This window comes from Pediculus humanus, genomic scaffold (assembly GCF_000006295.1).
Source record: "Pediculus humanus corporis 1103172107369 genomic scaffold, whole genome shotgun sequence".
Classification (NCBI taxonomy): Eukaryota; Metazoa; Arthropoda; class Insecta; order Psocodea; family Pediculidae; genus Pediculus; species Pediculus humanus.
Genome location: NW_002986997.1, coordinates 76,334 through 93,150, shown reverse-complemented (window position 1 = coordinate 93,150; position 16,817 = coordinate 76,334). Strand labels below are relative to the sequence as shown.

Sequence of the window (16,817 nt, the reverse complement as noted above, 5' to 3'; positions counted from 1 at the left end):
TTGAGAGAGTTGTGGAAGGAGTTCTGCCTCGCACGTCGCCAGTTCGTCGGCAGAGAAAGACTTTTGATCAAACGGGGAGGACGCTACGAGGACATCGTGAACGACGACAAACTCGCGCGTTCAAAGGTGGAGGGCTTCGCGGGTTCGGGTCCGACGAGCGATATGGAATTCCAAGGAGGCGTGTTGGAAGGAACTCCTGAGCGAAGTGGATTCGGATCCGTGGGGTCTCCCGTTCCGTCGGGACCGCTGACGGCCGGCATGACGGAGGAGTTTTTCGCAGAAGTGATCGCAGAGCTCTTTCTCGACGCGGCCTCGAAGAGGCGTTCGGCTCCGGATCCGCATTACCGCATCCTCGGCGAGTCCGCCGGAGTGCTGTGTGCGCATCTCTCGGCGCTCTACACCGCGTGCTTCCGAGAGGCGACATTTCCGACTCCGTGGAAAGAAGCCAAATTAGTTTTGCTCGACAAACCGGGAAGAGATCCGACGACGCCGAGCGTGTATCGGCCGATTTGTCTTCTCGACAATATTGTTCGAGCGCGTGAACGCGTCCAGAATAGACGAACACTTAAGATCAGAGGGAGGTAGGAACGACCTCTCTCCGAATCAGTACGGCTTCCGGACGGGCCGTTCGACGACCGCGTGTGCGCCGGAATCCGAGACACACTTCGCCGGGGCGTCGTCGCGATAGCCGTCTCCATCGACATCAAAAACGCGTTCAATTCGGTACCTTGGTCCGCGATAAGGGACGCGCTGACGTCGAAATCCGTGCCAGACTATTTGACATCGATCATCGGTTCATTCCTCTCGGAGAGGAAGATCGCGTACGAGAAACCGGATGGAACGAGGGGAAGGGCGGACGTGTTCTCCGACGTGCCTCAGGGATCGGTTCTAGGACCGCTCCTGTGGGACATCGCCTACGATTGCGTCCTCACCCGGACCATTCTTCCCGAAGGGAAGACTTGTTACGCAGACGACACTGCTCGTCGCGAGCGGTCGCGGGTGGGCGGAGGTTCTCGAACGCGCCGAAACGGGACTTCACGCGACGGTAGAGGCCATCCGGGACATCGAACTCCGGGCGTCGCTGCCAAAAACGGAAGCGTGCGAATTTCAGCGTCCGCGAAACCCGCGTCCTTGTGAAATTTCGTTAAGCGTAGACGACGTGAGAATCGGATTAAAGGGCACTCTCAAACACTTAGGTTTGGCTTTCGACTCCGGTCTCTGTTTCGGCGCACCTCGGACCGAAGATCCGAGCCGTCAGCGCGACGTTAGAACGCCTGATGCCGAACCTACGCGGTCCGCAGGCCCGGGCCAGGTGATTATTCGCGACGGTCGTTCACTCCGTGGCCCTGTACGGAGCTCCGGTCTGGGCCGAGTCGTTTTTGGCAGCTCGGCCTCTTCGCGAGAAGGCGGTCCAACTCCAAAGGGCCTCTCTGAACAAGGTGGCGACGGCGTACAGAGACGTCGCGGCGGAGGTGGCTTGTCTTCTGTCGGGCACTCCCCCGCTCGATCTCCTCGCGATGGAGAGACTCGCCCTTTATCGCGAGTGTGGTCGCGGTAAGCCGTGGGGAGCCCAACTCCGCGGGGAACTTCGCGATCGCACGGTCCGAACGTGGCAGGAGTAGCTCAACGACGGAAAATCTTGACGCTCTCGGCTCCCGAGTGAGAGACTGGGTGGGGCGAGGTCACGGAAACTTGACGGGTTCGGCTCGTACTTGGCGCGCATCGGCAGAGAGGAGACGACGGAATGTTGGTTCTGCGGTGCGCTCGAGGACGACATCGAGCACACGGTCGCGGAATGTCCCACGTGGGACGAACACAGGCAGCGGCTTGTCGGAGTCATCGGACCTGACCTGTTGACCCGCGGCCTCGTGGATGCGTTGCTTCGCGGACCCCGAGAATGGTCCGAGATTTCGCGATTTTCGGAAGCGGTCCTGCGGGTGAAAGAGGACCACGAACGCGAGCGCGAAAAGTCCGGAGTTCGCCGTCGTATGCTCCGGACAAAAAGAAGAAAAAGGAAAAGCGAAGACGAAGACGACGGCCAAGAAGAGGGTAGTCAGAAGAAATGCCGTCTGAAAATCAATAGTTAAAATAAAAAAAAAAAAAAAGGCACCCCAAAGTTATGCATCAAGCTTCTTATGGTACCCAAGACGCCGCAAACGGTTTTCGATGCACGTATGTGACACATCTAGGTTCTTTGTAATGTGCCTTGTCGAACTATGCCGATCAATAACAATTATGGCCTTTATTTGATCATCATCGACCTCCACTGGATCCAGAGTGCTCTTCTTTTTTCAAAAAAAAATCTCCAGAACGGAATTTTGCAAACCACTTTTGACACTGCCGTTCTATTAAGACTTTATCACCCTACACGACCCACAACTTTTTATGAACTTGTGAAACATTAACAACCTTTCAATAATAAAAAAGTAAAATGTGGAGGAAATGCTCGCTTTGGCTCCCCAGCATGTTTAAGTGTCTTTTGCTCGCATCCAAATTAAAAGTTCAATAAAATTTTGATACTGAATATTACAGAAGGAATCAAATAATAAGATACCAAAAGTTCATATCTGTAAAAAACATGTTCAAACAATCTATTGGTGGAAAATCCGTAGTTACTTACTGGCCAACCCAATAAAAAGAACTTTTTAAGACGTTTCAAATGCATTTCATAAAAAAAAAAGGAAATGAAATGAATAAATAATAAACTTTACGTATTTTGTGTACTTCAAAAAATAATATTAATTATTATAATAATAAAATAAGAATAAAAATAAAACATAGACGCAAAAAATATGACTCGAACGCGCCAAAGTTTTGTTCGACACTCAGATAATTTGCTAAAGCTAAGAATTATGATAAGTTGGCAACCGTGATACGAAAACGGTAACGCTGAACTTTGGCAAAAATATTTGGAATATTTACAAATCATGGCAACATACAAACGAAATAGTGCAAGTTCTTTAAATTTTCGCAGCAAAATTCAGTCGGAAAATTTAAAACCGGAGGGTAAAGGCTCTAGGCCTTTACCCGATCCCGTGTCAATAAAAGAAGCTTTATTTACATTGCTCATTGATATTTTTCGTAAAATATTGTTTATGAATTCTAATATCAAAGTGTCTTTATATTTAGGAGGTTTATTTTTTTCATTTATATTTGATTTTTTACCGTTTCCAAAAACATACTTTTCGAGATCACATAACGTATTTAATCTTTATTTTGTGAAAATCGGATGGTTTTGGACGATGGTGCTTACAACGCCTTTTGTATTTTTAACCAGTTTCACATATTGTTGTGGAAAAAGAAAGTTAGTTTTAATGCATCTTTCTCGATTGGTTGTGGCCACTGGAATTTGGTACGTTTTCACATCGGCCTTTGCTTTTGTCGAAGAAAATTTTGGTAAATGTTCTATACAAGAAGGTTTAAAGAGTGGTAAAAAAAATTGCCTATCAAAAGGTTATCTGTGGTACAGTTTAGATATATCAGGTCATGCCTTTTTACTAATATGGAGTGCCTTGGTTATAACGGAAGAAGCTAAAGTTATTATCGGTTGGAATCAAGTTGGAAATATGATACAAAATGAAGAACACATGAGATACACAAATGAAGTTGATATTAATAGTAATTTAAGATTATTAAATGACGAGGAGTTTTTAGTATTGAAAGCTTCTTACAAAAATTTCTCAGCATATGTTAAAGGATTATTTGTCGCTTTAACAATTTTAACTTTTTTATGGGATTTCATGGTTATCACGACCATCCTGTATTATCACATTATGGTAGAAAAATTAATAGCTGGTATTTTTGCCATATCAATGTGGTACATAACTTACAAATACTGGTATCCAAAATTAAAAATCCCTCCAAAATCTCCTGGTGAAGGATCATTTAAATATCAAAAGGAAAAAGTAAATAATAATTTAAAGCCTAAAATATCGACTATTTCAGGTCAAACAGTGCATACATCAAAATGATAATTCAGTTTTTTTAATTAGTTTTTTTTTTTTTCTCATAAAATTATTCTCATAGAAATCCATATGAAAATGGTTGTGAATATTATTATTATTATTATTATGTATTTTACTGAATATGAAAATTTTTTTTTTTTGGTTTTATCTGAGATTATTTTTCATTAAGTAAAATAAGACGGACAAAATATTAAAAAATTTAAAATTATACTATGTATAATAATTATACAGGATAAAAGTATTACTAATTCAAATCCATGACTTTCATTTAAAATATATCTATTTTTTTTCATATTTTTCTTCTCATACATTTATTTATATTTTTCTTGTGTATACATTCGACAAGAATTGTTACCATATTATTTGTTGATTCTTTTACATATATATTTTATTTTCTTTGTTAAAAAATAATATTGTTTTTTTTTTTTTTTCTATTTTTCTGTAAAGCGTTACGAAAAAAAAAAATTTATTACAAAAAATTATTCAATTTTATTAAGAGTGATTAATTATGTAATAAAATTTTTTTAATATATTATTTATTTTGTATTTATTTATTTTTTCAAAAAATACACATGTGTGTGTGTGTGTGTGTGATAAAATAATAAAAAAATATTTTATCTCTGTCATTTTTATTTATTATTATGTATACTTTAATAATGAACCTCTTATTATTATTCTTATTTTGTTATTACGAAAACTTTGTTTTCATGTATCATTTTAATTGAAAAAACGAACAAGCAATCATAAATTAAATGTTGGTTTAAATTTTTCCTTTGGTGTTAAAATAAAAAATGACACCTCTTAAAAAAATTATGTTGTTCTGATATATTGAGTGTATCTCGATATTAATTTTTTTTAAGTTATGTAAGAATATATTTAACGAAAGAACTTGCATCTGATATTATTTTTTATTATATAATAAAATAATAAAATTAATGTATTATATTTTTATTAAAATATATATTTATATTTTCTTAAAAATGTTTGATTTAATTTTTTTTTTTTTTCATTTAAATTTTATAAATACATTGTGTCAAAAAAGAAGAAAAAAAATACAATAAAACCCTGAATCGAATACAATATAATAATATATATATAAAATAAAATTGGAGGTTTTTATTAAAATAGCTCATCGCTAACTAATCTTACAACTGACTTTTTTTTACAAAAAAAAATTTATAAAATTCATTAATTAAAAAAAATTTCTGTGTTTAAATTTGAGCAAAGTATAGAAAATCATTAAGAACAACATGAAATTAATTACATATGAGTTTTGATTATACTGATAATCTCTCGGTTAGGAAATAAACACATTTTTTCCAACATGTTTACCTTTGGAAATTGTCAATTATGGTGAAAAACTAAAAGTGTGGTGGAAAGTTCCACTTATGGTGGAAAACTTTTAATTGGAAATGATGTCGTTGTTTTTATGGAAGACAAATATACATCTTGCAATCATACCAATGAGTCTTGGCATTGGTGGTCATTAGAATCCTGCAGGCCTTCCTGGTTTACAATTTGGTCTTAAATTTTAAATAGTTAAGTTTCTGTCTCCTTTTTTAATTAAAAGTTAAATATTTTTGTTTTTCAAATTATTAATTTATGTTGAGCATTTCATAATTGAAAAATTTAAATAAAAAAATAAATAAATTATGTAAATACGTAAGTCATACATACCCCATATAAAGCTCATATTATGTTTGCGTGTGTGTATAATCGTAAAGTAAAATTTTAATAAATTATATTAATATTAAAGTTTGCTATAACTTTAACTAAATTTCCCTGATAATAAAATAAGTTATTAAAAATAATTTTATTTATTTTTAAGTAAAATAAAACCCCCAACAAGACCAGTAATTATGGCAGTGACCAAACTAAAACCTATGATTAAATGAGACCTAGTTTTTAAAAAAAATGTGATATCAGTCTTTATGGTTGGTATTGTTTTTTTATAAGATTTCCTTTGTTGAGCACGTTGAAAATACATATCAATATGAGGTCTGACACCTCTTGTCCACATGCTGGCTTCCATTCCTAGCCTAGATAATCTGTCTAAGAGCATGATAAAAGAAATGTCAGCGATAGTGAAACTATCTGTAAACAGCCACCAATCAGCTTTATCTAAAATTATAATAAACACATTTTATTATTAAAAATATACCTTTAAATGTTTGTAAGAGAGAGTTTTTTTAATGTTAATTTACCTTTTTCTCTATCTACTAATGCAAGCTCTGCCTCATTTAATAGATCTTCTATGCTGTCTATGGTAGCAAGATATTGGTCATGACTCACAGCCCAAAAATTTTTCTTTTCTTCTTCTTGAGCTCTTTGTAATAATGATTCAGTGAATTGTGGATTTTCAAAAGCATATTTTCTTATAGTCTGAAAGTTCTTAAGCGTTGAAACTATAATAAATTTTAAATTATCATAATACAATTATAAGAGGTTGTTAACAATTATAAGAGACATTGTTAATAAAAATGTTTTTTTTACCCTTAATTAAATGCCTCACAGTCGGTATGGAATAAGGATATTTAAAATCACGAGACCATCTATTGTTAATAAAGCTTCCAATAGTGACCATGAATGGTGATATTCTACAAAGTTTTTCATGAAAATTTACAACAGTCTGTTTTGTTTTCATACCTTTGTCAATGGGAATTAATCTCTTGTGTTCTCCTGAAAATTTTTTTTGCAAATTATTACTTTTACATGTACTACAAAGTAAAATTTTAAACGTTTCTAATAATCGAAATTTACCATTACTGAAATTATCCTCAAGATAATTGAGAATTCTTTTAGAACTGGGAATGTATTTAATTCCATCTTTTAAAACAGGAATAGTTCCCCTTGGATTAATGTTTAAAAACCATTTTTGATACTGTTCATTTTTTGTCACATCTACAATATGTATTGTAAAAGATAAGTTTTTTTCATAGAGTGCCATGAGTACCTAAAAAAAATTATTTCAAAATATTACAATCGATTACTATATTTTTTTTATCATATGCAATGCAAAAACCATTTATTAAATTTTTCATTACTTTTTGAGAATGAAAACAATGGTGATAACAGTATAAAACCAATTCGTTTTCATTTTGATTTTCCTCCGGTTTAAATTTAACATTATCTGATTTGACACTTTCTTCGTGGACTACCATCGTCACGTTTCTCGAATGATAAATATTATTTAAAATTTAAATAATTTCTATAAATTGAGTTTAAATAATATAACTATATAATAAAAATTACGGAAGAATGTCAAGGACTTAACCATAAACATGATTTTTTTTGTACAAAATAATCACAGACAGTAGAACTTTGGTCGTTCTTGTCGTAAAGCTGATGACACGAAACCTTTCAAAAACTTCATATTAGGCCTACTAATGATACTTAAAAATATTTATCATTGTGTGTAACACTTTATTAATTTACTTAAAAATTTAAAAAATGATTTAATTTATATTACACTTAAATTATTAATTCGTTATTTAAAAGAAAGGAATCGAATTTAATTAATTGCTTTGTTCATGATTTATGAATTTACTTTTACGAACAAACAAAGAGTTTGACAATAATTCAAAAGTTTTTTAAATGACCATTTAAAAACTTTCAATAAGTAATATTAATAACAAATCCGGTAAGTTATCATAATCTTTTATTTTAAAATAATTCTATAAAGCAAACGAATATTTAGAAATAATTATTCAAAAACATAAAAAAATTATCATTAAATGTATGCATTATTCAATTTACTAAAAGTTACAAAACTTTTTCAGATGTTGAGAATAATGACAAGATTAGTTAATAATTATCGTGGTCATGTTATTCAAAGTTGTTGTGCTTCAACTTATCCGAAAAAATTAGATGGAAAAGTAGCAGTTGTAACAGCATCAACTGATGGGTGAGAAGTAGTAATTGTTAAAAAAATTATAAAATGGATAGTAATGACAGTCTTTTTTTAAAATTAATTTAAATATTTTCACAGTATAGGATTTGCGATAGCCAAAAATTTAGCTGTAAATGGAGCTAATGTTGTGATTAGCAGTAGGAAAAAAAATAATGTCGAGTCTGCTGTGGAGAAACTTCATTGTGAAGGTTTAAAAAATGTTACTGGAGTTGTTTGTCATGTTGGTAATGCAGAGCAAAGGAATGAATTATTTAAAACTGCTGTCGAATGTTACGGAGGAGTTGATATATTAGTTTCTAATGCTGCAGTAAATCCTGAAACTGGTCCAGTTTTAGAAGTAATTAAAAAATTATTATTTAAATAATTATAACTGAAAAAAAAAAAATACAAAAGTATTTTACTTATTAATTTTTGTCTTTAAGTGTGAGGAAAAAGTGTGGGATAAAATTTTTGAAATCAATGTTAAGGCAGCTTATTTGCTCGCTAAACAAGCTGTTCCACTCATGCAAAAAAGAAATGGAGGTTCCATTGTTTTCGTTTCTTCAATTGCTGGTTATCAACCTTTTAAGGTATATTAGTATTTACATTATTATTTTATTAAAATTAATAAAATTATTTGATTGAAATTATTTTCACAGCTTTTAGGAGCTTATTCTGTTAGTAAAACAGCTCTTTTGGGATTAACGAAAGCTGCAAGCCAAGATTTAGCCTGTGATAATATTAGAGTCAATTGCATTGCTCCAGGAATTGTAGAAACAAAGTTTTCAGCTGCAGTTAGTATGCTTACAATATTTTTTGGTTTATAACATTTTTAAATAAATAAAAATAAAATTTAATAAAATTTCAGATATCAACTGGTCCAGCTAAAGAAATTGCTTTGCAACAAATTCCAATGAATAAATTGGCTCAGCCAGATGACATTGCTGGAACTGTTACTTTTCTGTGTTCCAATGATGCCTCATACATTACTGGAGAAACAATTGTTATAGCTGGTGGAATGCAATCAAGACTTTAATGTAAAAAAAAAATTACTAACATACACTTGTACATAATATTTTTGTTGTTTATAATACTAATCGAACAAATATTGGGAAACGTCAATGGGTGCTATGTTTATAATAAAAGATTTTAATTTAACATAAACTTTTACTTTTTTATTATAATAAACTTGCATTTTGTAATACGATTATTATTTATTTAAAATAAACCCTTTTAATAACACAAACCCACGATTAACCATTTCCATTTATCGCGCCATTTAATTTAAACGGTCAAAACGGCCTTTTACGTTGAGGTAAATTTAAAATTATTCTACTGACACGTCAAAAATAAAATTCAAACTTTGTTTCTTTTTTTTTTGATTTATTTAAATTTATACGACTTCAATTGAAAAAAATTGTTAAGTAAAAATCACATTTTGGCCTTTATTAAATTTCAAAAAAACAAAATTTTTTTTTTTTATTTAAAAAATGAATAGTTACGAAGAATTTCGAGATGTCCTTCGAACGGAACGTGAAAATTTAGATAATTTGTCTGATTTTTGGCATACAAAAGTAAATTCTGATAAAAATATATCAAGAGATACACAAGGTCGTATAAGGTCCGTTGTCGGTAAGTAAAATTCGTATAAATAATTATAATTCGACATAATTTTCATGATAAAATAATATATATATATATATACTATTTAATAAATAATGATAAGCCTTAATGAAACTTATTTATAAAAATGATATAAACATATCCTTCATTAAAATAATAAATAATAAATTTTTTTTTTCTAATTTTTAATTCGAAAGGTAAAACTCGTTTGTTATTATCTGAAAAATTTAAGCAATTTGAAGGTTTAATTGATCAATCGGAAAATAAAACATCGGAAAAAGAAATAACATTAAACGATCTTCAAGGTTTTTGGGAACTCATACTCATACAAGTAAATGAAATTAAATCAATTTATCGAGATTTGGAAAATAAAAAACCAAGAAGAGTAAGTAAATAATAATAATAATAATAATTTCTTTTTACAATTTCCCAAACGTATTTAAAAAAAATTATTTTTCCCTTTTTCCAGTCGAGAAGTCGCGAACCTGATATAAAAAATAATTTAAAACCGGAAAGTGCTTATAAATTAAAAGAAGTTAACGAAATAACGGAAGATTCAGAAAAAATAATGAAAAAATCTAAAAGTGCTGGAGAAAGGGATACTTCCAGACCAAAACAAAAGAATTGAAAAAAAAAAAAAAAAAAATTTTTTTGTACAAAATTTACCTTTTCTTTTTGTGAATAAATTTTCTTTTTTTTTTTTTTTATCATCTACTTTATTCAAAAATGTTTTTCTTTTTAAAAAAATTTTTTTTTTTCAATCAACGCATTGATTAATGATAATAATAATTAAAATATTATTCTTACAGGGAGATATTTATAAAAAAAAAATTTTCAAATTATATTTATGTATAAATTTTTGTCCAAATGACACAATCTCTCTCTCTCTCTCTCTCTCTCTCTCTCTCTGCATCTGCCTTATTACATCTTTTTCATTATAAAAGAAAACAAATAAATTACAACATTTTGTCGCCATTTTTTATTATTTTTTTCTTTCATATTAAAATCGTGAAGGTCCTCCTGATATTTTACGTAACAAATCACTTTGCATTAAACTATCCAGCACTTTTTGTACATTTGGATCGTTAAGAATTGGAGTTTGTGTAGGTGTCGGTTGTTGTTGTTGTTGTTGTACTAACGGTGACGGTTGTATTAAATTTGCCGTTTTGTTATTAAGAATGTTTAATATTCTAGATTGAAGTTCTTGTTGTTTTTGACCGTCGACCGTTGATAAAGACACGCTGGGAACTTTTTCAAAAACAACAAAAAATCATCAAATAAGAAAAAAAGGCCAAAATTTTAATCTTTTTTAAATAAAATAAAAATATAATTACTTGTTGTCGTTGGCAATGAAGTATCACCGAGTTCGACTTTGAGTTGAAGTTCTTTTCTACCTTGAAGGTACGATATTACTTTATCGTATTGAAGAACCGTCAACTGTCTATTATCCGCCAAAAGATTTAATAATACCTGTTGACAAACAATATAAAATAAATTTTTTTTTTTCACTTTTTAACGACTTACTTTTGATTAATCTGTAAAAAAACAAAATTTAATCTATTAGTTATTATTATAATTAGTATTTATTACCGGAAGAACATCCAAATTATTCTTCAATGAAACAAAAAAACGATTCCTAAAAGAAAAAATATGGGGGGGGGGGGGTGGAAGAAAACACACAAAAAAAACAAAAAAACAAAAACAATTTCATATAATTTATAATCCTTTTCAATAATAATATTATTATTCTTTTATAAACAAAATAAATAAATAAATAAGAGTAAAATGTTTCGAAACGTCGCTTTATCGCGTATTCATTATAAAATATTAAACTTACTTGAATGGCTTCGGGATGTCTGTCGGTTAAATTAATGGCGGTAAGTGGACCCGTCGCGGGCACAACGTTAACTTCAGATGGACGGCTAGCCTTTTCGCGTAGAAGATACGCATCGAAATTTCTAGCTAGCAAATTAATGGCATCTTCAAGCGGCATATTTCTATGTTCTGGTAAAATATTCACAAAATTCAACCATTTATAATAAAAAAATTTTCACAAAATAAAAACAAACAAACAAACAAACAAAATTTACAAAATAAAATAAAAAAAAACCGCGAACGCCGTTTAAATAAAAACCCGCCGATTACGTCATTAATGACATCGTTTTAATTAAAATAATTATCGTTATTTTTTATTTATAGGAAGTAAATTAAAAATGGCCGATTCACGTTACCACCGCGGTTTCATTTTAAAAAAAAAAAAATTAATAATTATGTGCAAAAATCAAAACCGTGTGACACATTTGACGATTGTTTGGAACAATTTGAAGACATAAAAAAAAAGTATTTTTTTTTTTGTTTGTGTCATTTTTCAACATTAAAAACTTAAGTATTTTAAATTGTCATAAATAATTATTTGAATTTAAAATTCATATCTTTAACACAAACCTTGAGGTTGCCCGTGTAAAATATTTAATGTTAAACTCCGATGATCTTCATTTTGTGGCATAATTAATATGGCGTATAAACTTCCTCTCGATGCTATTTTTGCTAAAACTCTCGTCACGGGTACTTCTTCGTTAGGAAATAATAAATCAACTGTTAAACCTAATTTTTTTAATCTAACTTCTATTGATTCTGCATATTCCCTGGAAAAAAAGTTTCTTTTATAAAGAATATTTCTAAAGTAAATTTTTTTTTTTTTTTCATCGATACTGTGATACAAACGTTTGCTTTTTGTTTATAACTATTATTTCACAGTCATTGGCTCGATCAGTTAAAGCCGAAGGAGGATATGCACTTCTGGAAAAAAAAATTTATTATTATTATTATCTTTAGTTTGAGATTTGAAATTGGTAAAATTAACAATTTGTATTACCTAAAAGGAACTGATGACCTAACTGGTGGAGCATTAGGATCGACAGGATATCTTGTAACATCTCTTCCTCTATCAAAATAATCACTATTTGGAGATCTATCTCTTTCTACTTCTTTTTTATCTGAACCATGTCTTCTGGCAGGCCTAATATCTAAAAATTAATAAATGTGTGAAAGTTTTCCAAACAAGAACAATCGAGTTTAATATAAATCGTAATAATAATAATAAAAGTAAAAATTATAATTCGATTTTATTTGCATATAAAAAAAATTGATACTTTTTCAATAGTATGATAAGTTATTACAAAATTTAATTATACTCACCTACTTTTTTACCATTAAACATAATAGTTCCATTACTTTTTATCGCTTCTGCTGCACTCGTTTCATTATCGAATTGCACAAAACCGAAACCTCTATTCAGTAAAACTCCTACAAATAATTTTTATTTAATCCATGAAATAATACATATAAAAACTCTAAAAGAAAATATATATTATTATTTATGAGTTTTAAGTTCATACCTGTAACAAGACCAAATTTACTAAACAAATCTTTTAAGTCTTTCCTCTCCATATCATCAGTTGGTAAATTTCCAACAAAAATTCTGCATGTAACTTTTGCTGGATCTTTCATCATGTCTCTTTCTTCAGTGCTACTGACATGAAATTTTTTGTACTCTGGAAATGACGCAGCCCTTGAATAAAAAAGTAGTAAAATAATTATTTCATAAAAAAAACACAATATTATAGTATTTATAATTCACTTTAAAACTTGTTTTACACCGCGGTAAAACCCTTTTTTTTTAAAAAAAAAAAATTATTATAAAGTTATATTAAAAATTAATTTTTCCACTGGTGTCCTAATAAATGATTTAATTAATAAATATTGATTTTTAATAAAATCCATTAAATTTAAAAAAAAAAAAAAGAATTTATTTAATAAGTCAATTTATATAGTCAAAATAAAACTTACATTGTTTTATTATAAATTCTAACTATTTTAATTTGCATTCAGATTTTATATATGGATATTTTGGATGCTAGTTACAGCTAATAAAATCCGGCAAATTAAAAAAAAATCCTTAAAATATATTGTTCTTTTATTAATTCAGTAAACATTTTATAAAAATTCATTTAAATTAATGAATTAAATAAATTTAAAAACGGGATATATATTATTATTGGTACGATTATTTACCAACTAGTCGTGTGGCGTATTTGGTATGCGTGGTTTCAAGCCATTTTTAAATTGTCTTCTGCTATCGTAAAATCCGTTAAATTTTTTCTCTCTCTCGTAATTTCTTATAGTGAAGTAGTAGTAATAAATAAATAAAAAAAATAATTTTTAAAAATATTTTACCGTTTTTTTTTTTGTGCTTTTGATTTTTAATAAAACTTTACAAAACAGAATATTTTTATACTCAATCCATTTAATCCATTTTGTGTGAAATTCTACACTCGAATAATTTTTAATAAAAATTATAACCGTTGGAAATTACCTTTTCTAATAAGAAATAATAATTTTTCAATGAAAAATTTTAAAGTTTGCTTTGCTTTAAATGCAAATTTTATATAACAAACAAAATTGTATTATCATTTCAAATATTCAAAATATAAGTAATCTTAATTCAAAGCGATAGGTGTATATTATTACTAATTTTAATTTTAATAAAAATAACAATAAATATTTCATGGTTAATTTTATTCATATATTATCGGTTTTGCTGTACAAACTATCTATGCTACAAATTAATTAATCGGTTTAATGACAATCGAATCATTAATTTTGATTTTCATGGCACCAAGCGAAAGCATTTTGGAAAATTCTTAACCAGGGTGATGCTGTTAAGTTTTTAAATTCGTTTGGTAAAACAGGCCATTGCCAGAGTTGAGTACATCTTTCAGGATGAGGCATCATTGCCAAATGACGTCCATCTAATGAACAAATTCCAGCCACACCTAATTTAGATCCGTTAGGATTCATTGGATAAACTTCAGTGGGTTCACCATTATCATCAACATATCTTATTGCCAATGCATTTTTCCTCAATAGTTCATTAAAAACCTGTCGAAAAATATTTTTTTTTTTGTTTGTAATTCATGTGAAAATGTGAATAATTATTAGCTTAATTTAAAAAATATACTTTTTCATTTTTCATCGTAAAACGTCCTTCACCATGAGCCACCCACACTCCAAATACGCTTCCTGCCATGCCTTTGAGCATGATGGCAGGGCTTTCCATAAATTTCACTGATGTAAACCTGCATTCAAATCTTTCAGAAAGATTATGATCCAATACGATTTCGGGATCAGGTTGAGATAATCCTTTGTCTTCTAACAACAACAACAAAAAAATCCCAAATTTTTATGTGATTTTATTAAAAAAAATTTTTTTTTTCCTTACCATCTTGCGATCTGATTCCAATCCAACCAAGCAGTGACATTAATTGACAGCCATTACAAACACCTAAACTGAACGTGTCGCTCCTACCGGCAAAAGCTTTAAATTGAGCTTTCAGATTTGGATGAAATAATAAACTTGCTGCCCATCCTTTTGCAGAACCCATAACATCTGAAAAAAAATTTTAAATTTTATCTTAAACTTATTTCCCCCCTCCTCCCCCAACTTTATTTAGAATATTATCATCATTTATACTAACCCGCGTAACTGAATCCACCTGGGAAAATAATTCCTCTAAAATAATCGACAGTAACAGTCTTATTTAATAAATCTTGCATTGTAACATCCCAAACTTCAAAACCGGCTTGAAATAAAGAAGCCGCCATTTCACGATCTCCATTCGATCCTTCTTCTCTTATAACGGCTACCCTCGGTGCTGAACGAAAATATAAATTTTTTTTTTATTATGTATAAATCAAGAGTAAAAACGTTACGAATTACGTTATTCTTTTTCTTACCACTTGTCAATCTACTCGATGGTTTTAGAGGAGACGAAGGATCAAAAGACAATTTGTATATTGGTCCTTTACGATGTTTCAAACCGTTAAATTCTTCTTGAACACATTTCGGTGAGGCTTGACGAAGTTCGAGTCGGTAACTTGTTTCTTCCCATATTTTATACATGTCATAGACTTTGCTCGAAAGAACTTGTTTGTTATTTACCCTGACGACAATCTATTTAATTACATTTAATGTAAATTAAAATTTATAAGTAATACAATAATCATTATTATTAGATTTTTTTTTATTAATATTAATAATAATCACCGGTGAATTCATTCCGAAACCACAAGTACGTCCTACTACGTAACAAGGAACGTTCGCCATTTTAAATTCATTTAATACGTAGCCATTATTTTCGTTATCAACTTCCAGTACCCAACCAACTTCTTCGGCGAATAATGTCGATATCGGATCGGTAGTTTTATGAGTGACGTTTACATCAATTCCAATTACACCCCCGAAACTCATTTCTAATAGGGTAGTTATTAAACCACCGTCACTGATATCATGCCCCGACAACAATTTGTTTTCTGAAAATTATTTTTTTATAGGAGTATTAATTAAGAAAAAAAAAAATGGCGAAATAATTTCGGTTCATGTAATTTTATGAGACCTTGGATAAGTTTTTGAGTGACGTTGAAAGCAGATTTTAAAAGTTCCGGATTATCTAAATCTGAAACTTCACTTCCAAGTTGTCCGTAACATTGAGCTAAAGCTGATCCTCCAAGACGAGACATTCCGCCAGATAAATCGACAAAAAGCAACATGGAATTCGTTGAAACTTTTAAATCAGGGGTTATAACGTTTCTTATGTCGGGACACGGAGCGTAAGTCGAAATGACCAAAGTTCCTGAACAAAATGAAAATTAATAACTCATACTTGCTTCTTTTTTTTTTTTAAAATGATACCTATTTTAAAATGAGTAACCTGGGGCTTTAACTGTTTCACTCTCGACACGAGCTGCCATACTCAATGAGTCTTTGCCACCATCCACAGCAATTCCTAGTTTTTTCATAACTTCGCACATCGCTTTGCATGCTTGTACTAAAGCTGCTCCTTCTCCGGGTAATTTTGCAGCCCACATCCAATTTCCTGAGCATTTGACATCTTTTAAATTTGAAATTTTGGCAAAAACTAAATTGGTGAGAGCTTCAGCAACGGTCATTCGAGCACCAGCTTTAGGACACAAAAGTCCTTTAATTGGTTGTTCTCCAATCGAAGTAGCTATACCCTCCTATCCAATTGGAGTAACCAATGTGTGATTAACATATTACTTTTATAATTTAATTTTATAATTATTTTATTAAAATTAAATTTACCAAATTGAAATGGGAAACGGCAGTAACCGCAACATCAGCTAAAGGAGTATGCAGAGGTCCCACACATTGTTGTTGAGCGATTAATCCAGTTACGCATCTATCTACTTTATTAGTTAAATATCTTTTACTCGCTACTGATGGTAATCGTAAAACCCTATTTAGCGCTTCTTCACAGTGA

At 31.1% G+C, this 16,817-nt stretch overlaps 6 protein-coding genes across 6 annotated transcripts in view; 3 read left to right on the top strand and 3 right to left on the bottom strand.

Moving 5' to 3' along the window:
* Positions 1 to 2,927: 2,927 nt before the first annotated feature.
* Phum_PHUM009840 (uncharacterized protein) lies at positions 2,928 to 3,971 on the top strand (the record flags this gene model as incomplete). The annotated part of the gene is made up of 1 exon (XM_002422697.1): positions 2,928 to 3,971. The coding sequence occupies one exon, from the start codon at positions 2,928 to 2,930 to the stop codon at positions 3,969 to 3,971; it is 1,044 nt and encodes a 347-aa protein (XP_002422742.1).
* Positions 3,972 to 5,778: 1,807 nt separating this feature from the next.
* Positions 5,779 to 7,126, bottom strand: Phum_PHUM009830 (ganglioside-induced differentiation-associated protein 1, 2 gdap, putative; the record flags this gene model as incomplete). Its single annotated transcript, XM_002422696.1, has 5 exons — positions 5,779 to 6,086; positions 6,170 to 6,347; positions 6,478 to 6,644; positions 6,726 to 6,918; positions 7,010 to 7,126. 5 exons carry the CDS (start codon positions 7,124 to 7,126, stop codon positions 5,779 to 5,781), a joined length of 963 nt encoding a protein of 320 aa, XP_002422741.1.
* Positions 7,127 to 7,744: 618 nt separating this feature from the next.
* Positions 7,745 to 8,890, top strand: Phum_PHUM009820 (short-chain dehydrogenase, putative; the record flags this gene model as incomplete). Its single annotated transcript, XM_002422695.1, has 5 exons — positions 7,745 to 7,869; positions 7,954 to 8,212; positions 8,298 to 8,427; positions 8,521 to 8,648; positions 8,723 to 8,890. The coding sequence occupies 5 exons, from the start codon at positions 7,745 to 7,747 to the stop codon at positions 8,888 to 8,890; spliced, it is 810 nt and encodes a 269-aa protein (XP_002422740.1).
* A 454-nt stretch (positions 8,891 to 9,344) lies between these two features.
* Positions 9,345 to 9,874, top strand: Phum_PHUM009810 (hepatoma up-regulated protein, putative; the record flags this gene model as incomplete). The annotated part of the gene is made up of 2 exons (XM_002422694.1): positions 9,345 to 9,486; positions 9,675 to 9,874. The coding sequence occupies 2 exons, from the start codon at positions 9,345 to 9,347 to the stop codon at positions 9,872 to 9,874; spliced, it is 342 nt and encodes a 113-aa protein (XP_002422739.1).
* Positions 9,875 to 10,477: 603 nt separating this feature from the next.
* On the bottom strand, positions 10,478 to 12,990 carry Phum_PHUM009800 (uncharacterized protein; the record flags this gene model as incomplete). Its single annotated transcript, XM_002422693.1, has 8 exons — positions 10,478 to 10,725; positions 10,839 to 10,947; positions 11,315 to 11,481; positions 11,923 to 12,122; positions 12,202 to 12,276; positions 12,353 to 12,503; positions 12,676 to 12,783; positions 12,876 to 12,990. 8 exons carry the CDS (start codon positions 12,988 to 12,990, stop codon positions 10,478 to 10,480), a joined length of 1,173 nt encoding a protein of 390 aa, XP_002422738.1.
* A 1,143-nt stretch (positions 12,991 to 14,133) lies between these two features.
* Positions 14,134 to 16,817, bottom strand: part of Phum_PHUM009790 (Phosphoribosylformylglycinamidine synthase, putative) — a gene marked incomplete at both ends in the record, with an annotated part of 5,391 nt that continues 2,707 nt past the window's right edge. The window contains 9 exons of the mRNA XM_002422692.1: positions 14,134 to 14,418; positions 14,498 to 14,688; positions 14,759 to 14,926; positions 15,015 to 15,191; positions 15,289 to 15,490; positions 15,584 to 15,849; positions 15,933 to 16,169; positions 16,248 to 16,554; positions 16,658 to 16,803. Of these exons, the coding sequence (XP_002422737.1) occupies positions 14,134 to 14,418; positions 14,498 to 14,688; positions 14,759 to 14,926; positions 15,015 to 15,191; positions 15,289 to 15,490; positions 15,584 to 15,849; positions 15,933 to 16,169; positions 16,248 to 16,554; positions 16,658 to 16,803 (1,979 nt within the window). The remainder of the gene's footprint in view (positions 14,419 to 14,497; positions 14,689 to 14,758; positions 14,927 to 15,014; positions 15,192 to 15,288; positions 15,491 to 15,583; positions 15,850 to 15,932; positions 16,170 to 16,247; positions 16,555 to 16,657; positions 16,804 to 16,817) is intronic.